This window comes from Mixophyes fleayi, chromosome 2 (genome assembly GCF_038048845.1).
Source record: "Mixophyes fleayi isolate aMixFle1 chromosome 2, aMixFle1.hap1, whole genome shotgun sequence".
Classification (NCBI taxonomy): Eukaryota; Metazoa; Chordata; class Amphibia; order Anura; family Limnodynastidae; genus Mixophyes; species Mixophyes fleayi.
In genome coordinates, this window is record NC_134403.1 from 349,680,468 (window position 1) to 349,692,542 (window position 12,075).

The 12,075-nt window shown below is 37.8% G+C and overlaps 1 protein-coding gene across 3 annotated transcripts in view; it reads left to right on the forward strand.

The window, feature by feature from the left end:
- Window positions 1-12,075, forward strand: part of NCAM2 (neural cell adhesion molecule 2) — a 238,480-nt gene that overhangs the window by 168,287 nt on the left and 58,118 nt on the right. For all 3 annotated transcript variants that reach the window (XM_075197113.1, XM_075197115.1, XM_075197114.1), the window contains exon 14: window positions 9,713-9,834. In XM_075197113.1, the coding sequence (XP_075053214.1) occupies window positions 9,713-9,834 (122 nt within the window). The remainder of the gene's footprint in view (window positions 1-9,712; window positions 9,835-12,075) is intronic.

Consider the following 12,075-nt stretch of genomic DNA (forward strand, 5'->3'; position numbering starts at 1 on the left):
ATATATATATATATATATATATATATATCTACTATATAAATGCCTAGGGCCGTGTGTGAAAAAAAAAAACCAAGCTGCAGCGCCACCTGCTGGGCAGAGTTATACACTGACCTATATATTTCTTGAAGGAGAAGTGACAGTTGGGAGTGGTTGGTGGTTGCCGGGGGTGACAGTGGGGAGTTTTTAACACCTTAAGTAGCTTGATGAAGGATGTGGCGATGAAGATGAAGGATGAGGTGATGGAGAAAAATGATGAGGTGGTGACATGTGGACAAAACCACGTTAAAAAAGGGCGCTTGCGTCGGGAAGTAACGCTCTTCCCCTGAGAGACCTTTAGTAGCTTGATTTGACTAGAATGCATGAGTATCATGCACGGGTTAACATGTATATATATATATATATATATATATATATATATATATATATATATCCAACAGAGCATAACATACCCACCATAGACTGTTGCATATCCAGACTCTATGATAATGTACATAAATTCATGCAAGAGTGACAGTAGAGAGAGGTTGGGTGTGAAGGTGGCATCCAAGAGTGTACTTGTAGAGCTGTGTAGGTAAGATTGAATTTTCCCTGTGCCAAACATGCCGTCACATTTCAAACTTGGTGATAAATCAACCAGTTAAAAAAAAGTAACAACCCTTTAAACCTGTAAAACAGAACTCACCCTCACACTAACATTCCACATAAAAACGGCTGCAACATCACCTAGAACAATAAGATACAGAATCTGTGACTGCTCACTGGAGAGACATAGGTCTCATCTTAGTCCCTCTGTCTCAGTAGTGCAGTCAAAAAGCGAAGAAGAGAGTAGAAGATGGAGCTATTATTAGTGGCAGATAGAGCTAAATTTCCTATCTTACACTGAACTTCAGCTTCTGTCTGTTGTTTAGGACAGGAAGTTCCATTTACTCTCAAAAACAATTGTCTCCATTGGTAGTCAGGGAGTATGAAATGTAGATTGGGTTCAGTTGTCTATACTAATCACCAGATTGTATTTGTATACCACTACATTGGTATAATAATTGTATATAAGACACTAGAATGTGCTCAATTATGTACACTAGCCATCCAATTAGGCTCATCTGTATACTGGGGATCCAATTGGTCTCTACCTTATATACCAGCCACCAGGTTTGTAGACAGTATCCCTATTGGGCTCTGCCTTATGTACCAGTCATTAGAGTGAGTGGAGGAAAGTGCACAGTCACATACAAAAAGTGAGAAAGATAGATACACTGCTCTAAATCACAATAACCAAGTGGTCTCCTATATATGTCAGTTAAATAGGAATGCAGACTTATGTTTCAGGGCATATACTGTAACTGGTAAAGTTCTGTCTTAGATCAGGGCTCCCAGATGCTCACGTCAGTAGCAGTTTGTCTTCTATAGGATCCGGAGGCAACAAATCTATGTGGAAAACCAAATGTTTTTTTAACCAGGATAATTGTGTCCCTTGTCAGTAACTAATACATATATTTTACTCTGCTTTTTGTGCTGGCCCTCAGCTATATCACACTGCATTAATGAGACCCACTGTGCATGATTTATATGGTATGGTTACTGAATTTCTCTATATATGAGAGGGAGAATCACACAGTGTCTCCTCCAAAGGCAATATTTTTGTATTTGTTTGTCACAGACGTTAACCCCCCGGGTCTGAATGCTTTATTTTGTCTGTCACACCTTTATTCACCTACCTAATACCCTAATTTAGTGATCTACTTTATACGTGAAGATTGTGATACAGAAAACATATAGCAATATATATATTTTAATATTGGCGTAATTGATAATTCTATATTATGTATTTTTTCTAAAAAAAAATCGTCATTGTAGACTCTTCACCTTTTTTTTCTGGATCTGGTTCGCAAAAGTGGGTTGGGCTATATATGTTGGTGGAAACTAATAATAATTATTGACATGATTATGGGTATACACCTAACAATTTTTCACTTTGTTATTATGACCTGATAATTGTGCCAGTGAGCCCCAAAACATGAAAAATTGCACATTATTCTGATTGCTATTTTACTGATTCATTTTACCACTCCAAAATGTGTAGTGTTTTAGTTTCAGACAAAAAACAATATAAAAACGAAAAAAACAAATACCAAACTATGGAAGCTGCAAGGGGTATTGCTAAACAAAATTAACTAATACAATAGATTGTAGTTTTTGCAGTAATTGCTATATAAGAGGCGTTTTTTGATCCCAAGTGTCCAGGCATCTACTCAGAACACATATGTCCCAGTCTCCATACATACATATTTTATGTAGTCCAAGAAACATGCTTGCTGGCAGGCCCGGAGCTCCCATTAGGCAAGGTTAGGCAGTTGCCTAGGGCGCCGGGCTCTGGTGGGCGCCACAGGATTGAAATTACTTTAAAACTGTGCGACAACCGCTGACCATACCTTTCACGGCCGCCACATCTTCAGATAGATCCACGGGGAGGGGGGAGGGGCTATGGATCACCACCGCCGCCCTCCCCTCCAACAGCTGATGGGGCGCTCTGTCTCCTCCCCTCCACTCACTGACTGTCGGGCGTGACATCATCATCACGGCCCGAAAGTGTCAGTGAGGGACGGGACCCGGCAGAGAGGACCAGCTTTATGGAGTTAAGGTAAGTAAAGACGTGGGGGGGTGGATTTTGAAAGTGTGCCTAGGGCGCCAAGGACCCTAGCACCGGCCCTGCTTGCTGGTATTTAGATGCCTCTAGGTGCTTAATTCACAGCCCCAGATGTTCACAATAAGTCAAACAGAGAGCCAAGTGACAGATACAGAAATTCAACAATCTAGGTAAAAAATGAGACAGCAGAACTATAGAATCACTAAATAATAGGGTTGGTCAAAACAGCAACAAAGCTCAGATACTACAGATATCTGTAAACAGGATGCTAGTCTATAAAACACATCAAACCTGATTCATTAAGGAAAGGAAAGCAAAAAACTGAGTAACTTTGAACCTTGGCAAAACCATGTTGTATTGGAGGGGTGCAAATGAGTGTATTATTTTGCGCATAAGATATATACTGGCTGTTTTTTCATGTAGGACACAAATACTTGATAGCTTTATTTTTACACTGATAGTAAAAGTTTATCTAGAACATGTTGTACTCCAATTATAAATCTATCCTCACATTTTAAACTTACTTCCCCCTCCAAAGGTTTTGCCAAGGTTCAAAGTTACTCATTTTTTTTTCATTTTTTTTCCCTTAATGAATGAGGCCCATCAAGTTCAGTAATAGTAGATCTTCCGTGTAACGGCAATGACATATTACCAAACCCGGACTAAAGCAGAGTTATATATTTGCCTATTCTCCCAGGAGACTCCTGACCCCCGGGAGAGTAGGTATATCTCCTGGATATTGCCAACTTCCTAGTTATTTGGGTGGGATAGGCTTCAATTGCACAATTCCAGCATTTTGGCCTCGCAATGACGCAAATGCTAATGATTGGGCAGAAGCACATGTACCAACATATGCAGAGTAACATGTCCACATGCTTAAGAGGGTACTGCACAGGTAGTAGGAACTAGAGCGTGAGACAGTTATAATGCTATAAAGAAAACATAATATATCATGTTTTGGAGTCTGGGATTTGTATAATACCATGCTACTTTGCTCCCACTAAGTAAAAAATGTATTTGCACATCTTTCTGGACTCATCATATATGCATCAAGGTTTCCTCTACCCAAGAGTTTTCGACTTGGACAGCTACAAATAAGATGGGATGTTTGAACTGTATGTTCCTAAGAAACCTATGTTCACACCCATATAAAGGAAAGTGACACATAATTAAATACTAACTATATGTGTAAGGAAGCGCTGTACGCGCTCCATGTGGAATAAAGAGCAGCTTTTCACTTGTATTTTTTTATGCCAGCTGGTCATTTTGTAATATGAACAGAACAGACAGAGTATTACTAATTATGCCTGCTGTTATACTGTGCTCTCACAAGTAGATGGCATTGCTTCCGATAAAGCTTTTTGGACACTTACAATGGAGACACAAGTTCAAAAAAACTTGTCACAAATTTTACAGTCATTCTTCTTGCAATAATTGGATTAATGAAACTACACAGTACTATTACCAGTTCTTGTGTTCACTTGACATTTCTTTTGTATATACTACTTTCTAATCATGAATCCTTACCTAGAAGACACGTCTTTACCATTAAAAGTTGACTGCTAAAAATGTGTCATTGATATAATTTTACATTTACAGTTTAAAGCAGAAATCCCACATAGAAGATTATTTTTCTTCTTGAAATAAGTATTTTAAGCAGGTATTTTTCTTACTTGAACTCCAGCAAATTATTATCTGTTTTTCAAAAGCTCTCTTTTTGGTAAAAGAATAAATGAATGCTAGACACAGACATATTCAGCTGATACACAGACACAAGCGCCCAGCTCCCAGCAGGTCATATGAAAGCAGAGGAAAGAGAAGAATGATTTTACTGTATAGACAGAGCTCAGATGGGTGTTTTAAAGCCACTCTGCTCACTACATAAATTGCCATGTGACTGTGGTTGCCATAGTAGTCAAGAATCATAAGTGATTGATTGCAGCCAATACCAATTCTTCTTATAGTCTGTGTGGAGACACGTGTCTGGGGTGTTTCCACATTGGTACAAATCGCTCAGGCAATGGACTAGGTTCAAATTTAAACATGCAATTTATACGGAACAAGAATAATAGCAATACAATAACATTAGCAAATTATAGCCATAAGATTACCCGCTAGCTAAGCCCTGGTTGCTAGCTACCCTGTGTGGGGCTTAGTCTTCAGCCTGAGACTCTCCATTGCTGGGCTCCATGCTGATATTGAGTTGAGAATGTATGCAGTCCTATTGCAAGTTAGTTCCGGCAGCAGTCCCTTGTCTCACGGCCTGGGATACCAACTCACACAGTGCCTTGTGCCAAGGACTTTCCTTACCAACGAATCCGCAGATCCTACACTGTGTATGCAATCCACAGGTCCCACACTTTCTCAGTCATCCTTCCTCATATTATATACCCTAGTCACACTATCAACCACCTAAATACTGATAAGGGGTGGAGATGTCTAGATCCCTGCACACAATAAGGTGTGTGAGATCAGATTAATAGCAGCTCTGGAGATAGCAGGTCTGCTCTTATTGTAGCAGGCACCTTGTATTCACAGGTCTGCAGATACACACAAGGGACTAATTAAAAATGTTTCTTCATATTAAGGAACAATCTTGAACACAATGGTCTCTTAATAAGTGCGGTTCTGTCACCAATGACACTGTGGATAATCTATTTACCGGCTCAGCTGCACAATGTTAGCACATATTATAGTGCCACAAGACCTCTCTGAAAGTATTATTTAAAATTATGTGAATGCAGAAGTACTTCTACAAAATTTTATAACGTTGGGTTCTGATAAACCACATAACATAAATGTACTTTGCACATTAATTGCACAATTATTGTGCAATTATTATGCACAGTCCCGATTTTAGGGCTCTGTCCCGCTGTTTCGCCCAAGGACATGTTTGTCCCGTGGATGGAAACATTGGGAGGTATCTTCTATTCACAGCTGCACCTGCCACTGGTGCATGCTGCAGTGTCTGGAGAGGAAGGGAGATTTATAAGTGGCAGCATTATAGGCCAAAGAAGCCATTTCTCTCCATTGTGATGTGCCCACACTTCCATTGTGATGTGGCCACTCCCATTGTCCCTTATAACGGGAACTGAACGGGGTCTTTCCTGTAAAGACATTGCCGTTTTTAATCTGTAATGCAAAGTAACCAAATATCAGCGACTCGCAGAATGCGCAGATTGATACATTTACCCTCTGGTCTTTTGGCCACACCTGACAGCTGTTTCTGCCTACTGAAGGGTTGTTAATGCCACTCATGCCAAAATCTATCTGTTGATAAATTGAGACTGCCCACCAATTTACATATTGTATTGATATGTTTTCTTATTAGAGTTAAAGAAAATGAGGCTAAATATTACGGCTATTCCTATTTACATTTCATATATATAATATATATACATACATGCATATATGTATATGTCATTTCTGCTATAGTTGTACTTATGTTTTACTGTGTAATATAGTTTAATCTGTATTTCTGTATTTCTGTCTATCTATCTATCTAGCTATCTATTTTTCTATCTATCTCATATCTATCTATCTATCTATCTATCTATCTATCTATCTATCTATCTATCTATTTTTCTATCTATCTCATATCTATCTATCTATCTATCTATCTATCTATCTATCTATCTATCTATCAATCTATCTATCATATTGAATGGCAACAACAAATATATAAACAGTTGACTTTAATGTATTTTCTGTGTCTGCTCCTGCTTTGATCACACTCTATCTCACTTTCAGTTTTCTGAAAAGCCAAAATGAAACCTTGACTCTCTTGTTCTCCTGGGACAATTGAATTGTGATAGATTGAATTTAGTTGAAGTGAAAGTGAAAAGTAAACCTATAATCAGTTTCTTCTTAAATGTAACGGTTTAATGTCAACAGATAACAATATGTGCTCTGTACGAGTGCGTTTAAGACTCTGAGTCTGATCCATTAAGGAAAGTGAGTAACTTTTAACCTTGGCAAAACCATGTTGCATTAGAGGGGGAGTTAAATATAACATGTTTGGACAGATTTTGCATTTGGGATAGGGCATGTCCTAGATCAACTTTCAATTTCAGTGTAAAAATACAGCTATCAAGTATTGTGCGGCACATGAAGAAACAGGCATTATTTAACTTATATGCAAAATAATAAACTAATTTGCACCCTTTACATTGCAACGTAGTTTTGTGTAGGAGAAAACGTACTCAATTTTTTTGCCTTACTTCCCTTAATGTGTCTATCTTGACTAAATGTTTCTACGGTATATTGTTATTGTATACTCTTTGCTAGAGTGAGAATGGATTTATAGATAGAATATACAGTTTATAAATAATTATATATGAGATAGATAGATAGATAGATAGATAGATAGATAGACAGAAAGATAGACAGACAGATATGATCAGGGCTACCAAAAAAGTGTGGTCACATAATGTTGGGGGCGTGGTCAACATAGACGTGGCTGCACTTCTTCAGACATGATATATTGGTGGAAATTTAATTGGCAGCAATGTGACACGCAGACATGGTGCAGCCCACATAGCCGTCAATTACGTTAAAAATCTCTGCTCATTTTACGTCACACCCCGTGCAAGTGGAAATGGGCGGAGATTTCAGTCAAATCTCCACCGCAGAGTGTCTCGCGGTCTGTGACGAAACAAGTGTGATAACACTGTAGCCATCCTGTTCTCGTTTCTCACATGATGTGGATTACAGCAAGTACTTTTAATAGCCCTTGCTTTTGTTCCCCAGCTCACCAGACTACAACTGCATTGTCTAATTACATGTGGCTAAGGGGACATTGTAGCTCAGTGTAAATATGTATATTGTATATTGTATATTGATGACGTGGCAGTGAAGTTGTTATTCATTGTCTTTAAATTAAAGCTGGGAAGTTATGGGTAGGGATCAGGTTGAAAGATACTGGCAGGGCTAAACTAATTAATGTCCATTGTTCTCAGAAGACTATTCCAGACAGGCCTTCTAGCAGGGGGGGTTCTGTGGAAGGACAGGTCATCTACACTCCCCTCTCCAACACCCCATAGTCCAGCACTGACCAATGGTTAAAAGAATAGACCCAGCGGTTTACCTAGGGAGGGGAAAACACTGTGGAAATTTGACCCTAGATGAGCCACTCCAGGTGGGAAGGTGGTGTTCATTCAGGGATTTCATTCATGTAAGGTGCAAGATATGGTTTTGAGTTGTAGTTCTCTACTAGGGTCTACATATGCAGCTGAGATCCATGGGTTGTCAAGTCTGGACAGACAGGTGACTGTAATTCCTTAAGCTAGTGGGATAAGGGGCAGATGATGTGGTAAACATGCCTGGCATTTATTTACTGTGTATACATAATAATCTAGTGTTGTTTTATTATAATAAATGTACTGTTGTACTTTTCTGAGTGATTGAGATGCCTAGAAGGTACTGGGTAGACTTCCCTGGCATAGTAAGGTACCGGTGGGTGGCCAGCCAGCGTGAAGTGGGTAGCATTGGGCCAGATAAACCTGGTATCTTTACACAGATGTTCCAGAGACACTTTGCTGCCAATTGAATTCCCCCATTATGTATTAAAATGGTGTTACTCTCACCTACCTGTTATTGCAGCTTTCACAACCTGGTATTGGATTCTTGCATGGATCCTGGAATGTTGGTAAATGTAAATATGAAAAGCAAGCAATAGGTGAACATGGTACATAACACAGGTCATGCAGTATATAATACATGCATTATAAAAAATATTACATTTATCACACCCTCCCCAGCCACATCACGCCACTTCTTAGCTACATCACGCATGACACCACCCCCTGCCACATCACCCATCATGCCAACCCCCAGACACACCATGTCACCCCCAGACACATCATGCCACCCCTCAGCTACATCAAACATTATGCCACCTCCAGATACACCACGTCAACCCCCATAACACATCATTCCACCCCTCGGGTACATCATGCATCACTGCACCCCCTGCCACATCACCCATCACGTCACCGACAAATACACTATGTCACCCACCAGACACATGATGCCACCCCTCAGCTACATCATGTCACCCCCTGCCACATCACCCATCACGGCACACCCCAGACACATCACCCATCATGCCATTCCCCAGACACATCACCATAACATCACTCCCCAGACACATCATGCAACCCCCCAGTTATTTTATCATACCACCTCCCAGGCACATTACGACCCCCTAAGAAGTACTACAACCCCTCCAAGACACATTATAACCCCACAACACATTATGACACCCCCCAAGACATATTATAACCCCGCCAGCCCACTGTACTTACCTATGCTGCTGACAGAAAACTTCCTGCAGAGCAAGCTAGGAGCTCCAAATCTTGCAAGATTACGAAATCTCACGAGATTTGGAGCTTCTGCCTTTCTTTGCAGGCTGCTAGGCAGTGTGTGATGACACACAGTCATTACACACTGTTCGTGGACTACTTCCCCACCCCTCCCCCACACTCGCGGGTGTGTGCGTGGGAACGAGCTCCACCAACGGGCACAAAAGGGTACTTTAAAAAGTAGACATTAGTAACATCACGATAAATGTATTTCATGAAAAACAAAATGGCTAAAATAATTGGAAAACAAAAGCTTTTTTAAAAAAATGTTTTTTTCATTAGTGACTATATTATACAGGTGCCGATAATTAAATATTTTTTTTTTAAGTGTGTTTTGCTGGGACTTACAGCAGTGTATTAATGAATCAGGCCTTAAATATCTATTTATGGGGGCTTGCTGATGTATATATTGTAAAGAATTTTAGAGCAACTTGAATATATTCTATAAACGTAATATTTGTTTGAGATTTTTTATTTAAAGTTTTGTTTACACTATATCTATTTATAGAGATGTTTTTAACACCTCTATAAATTACAGTAGATAGACAGATAGATAGATAGATAGATAGATAGATAGATAGATAGATAGATAGATAGATAGATAGATAGATAGATAGATAGATCCTAACTGTTTTATTCCATATGTATTAAATGAAATTGTAGTATACGTATGAAATAGATTACCTTTTACATTATTTTTTTCCAGGTGAACCAAGTCCTCCGTCTATCCATGGACAGCCAGGCATGGGCAAGAGCTTTAAGCTGAGTATTACAAAGCAGGATGATGGAGGCACACCAATTTTGGCTTACGTCGTGAAATATAGAAGTGTGAGTTCTTCGGTAACATTTTTACTGTTGGAATCTGGCACCTGTGTTATATTCTTTCTGAAGTGTGAATAGGGTAAACACCCCCAAACTGGCCCTTCTTGCCAAACTAATAGATGGAGGGTTTTAATAAGAAAAAAAAAACTAGCTTGATGACATTGCATTGCAATTATATTCTATATGTATGTTCACATTAAACCATTTATGAAAAATATCTTGAAAAAAATAAACTAGCACAGTCCAGAGCTAAGTGCATAATAATTGTGGTACAAACTGAGCCGTTAATGCTGAATATAACTGGTTGAAAGTTCCCACCAATAAGATAAATGCAAAACTATGTGACAGATACAGTCATTTACCAATGGGTGATGCTAGTAAAGATCACAATATTTTACATTTAATTGTGTGTTTTAGTCCATGTAGATTATGGAAAACCAGGGTGCTGTTTTATGAGAGATTAGATGGATGTTTTAAACTATATGGCTTATATTAAAGTGATCATTTAAGTGTTAAATAGTGAACAAAGTTGGTTCATGTAACTTGTTTGAATTTATAACTTGCTTTAAATGGCAATGTGTTATTCAATATAATAGAGCACTTTTTGACCTTGTTTTATTGGAACGTAGGCAAAAATAAATATATAGATGGATCGATAGATCGATAGGCATACACATGTGTATGTATACATATATATATATATATATATATATATATATATATATACATACATATCTATAATATAAATGTCTAGTGGCGTGTGTTAGTCTGTCTGTGTGTGTGTGTGTGGAAAAAATAAAACCAAGCTGCAGCGCCACCTGCTGGGTGGAGTTATACACTGACCTACTAAATTCTTAGTATGTGTGGGAAAAAAAATTCAGAAAGGGCTGAAATTTGGTATACTAAGATGTTTTTAATTTGTTAATTTAATTTGTTAATTGTTAAAAGTGTTTATAAGTTTTTAAAAATATATATATATATTTCTTGAAGGAGAAGTGACAGTTGGGAGTGGTTGGTGGTTGCCGGGGGTGACAGTGGGGAGTGGTTGGTGGTTGAGGCCTGGGCTATGGCCCAAATGCATGACAAGAACCTTTTTAACACCTTAAGTAGCTTGATTTGACTAAAATGCATGAGTATCATGCACGGGTTAACTTGTATATATATATATAGATATATATATATATAAAAATATGTATGTATATATATATATATATATATATATATATGTTTACATGACTAGGGGCATGTTTAAATGGTGCACCTTCTTTGCCCCACTGATCCTATTACTCAGCCCAGTATGGTATTTTATTGTAATCATATATATTTGCAGCACAACAGATATTTATTGTGTGATTGTGATATATAGACAGAGAAGACATTCATGAGGATTACTGCACATTTTAATTATTCACCTGTGTAGCATGCACTCTTAAAAAACACGGTTCATATTACACCATCTGTGGGAAGCCATTTATTTAGTCTATGAAAGCAATAAAATATAAATTTTATGGATTTAGTGCCTAAGACTTCCACCTCTCTCTGCTGAATTATAAACATGTTATTTCACTTTTATCATTATTTGCGCTGTTTAGTAATCCGTTTGATTGTGATTTTATTTATCTGTCCCATGCCCACTTTGTGTTCCTTGTCTACACACTCTATTGTATATTTTTACTTTTTAAATAAACATAAGAGTGGAATCCGTCTTTTTAAAATATGAACAATATAGCAGTGAAATGTCTTTTGAATGGTAATGGTGCTGCTGTAATAGTCACATTATTTGTCAAGTTAATTGAATTATATCAGATTATAATGATACGCTAGATGAACATGAATTTACTTTGTCAGTCAAATACAGTGAAGCATTAAAGATTAATTTTCACGTTTACCAATTACAACTATTTGCTCATTGATCAAATTGAATTATTTATAATATGTTTATAACATATTTGGCATTTTATATAGGAATAATGTTAAGTGCTCTATGTGTTTATATCATTATACAAAGATTATAGAGACTACATGCAAATGTAAAGTTGTAAGTGTCGATTAATGTAATGTACTTATTCTAACTACTGTACTCTGTTATTCAGTAGAAGCCTTCTGGAGATATAAAACTCTGGAGGTAGAATACTCCTGGTGAATAGGGTTCTTCTTTAATTGCAACACCTGTTTTACACTACAAAAGTACATAATAATTCCAAAAATTTGCTATCAATTGAAACTAAGATTGTATTTAATGGTCTA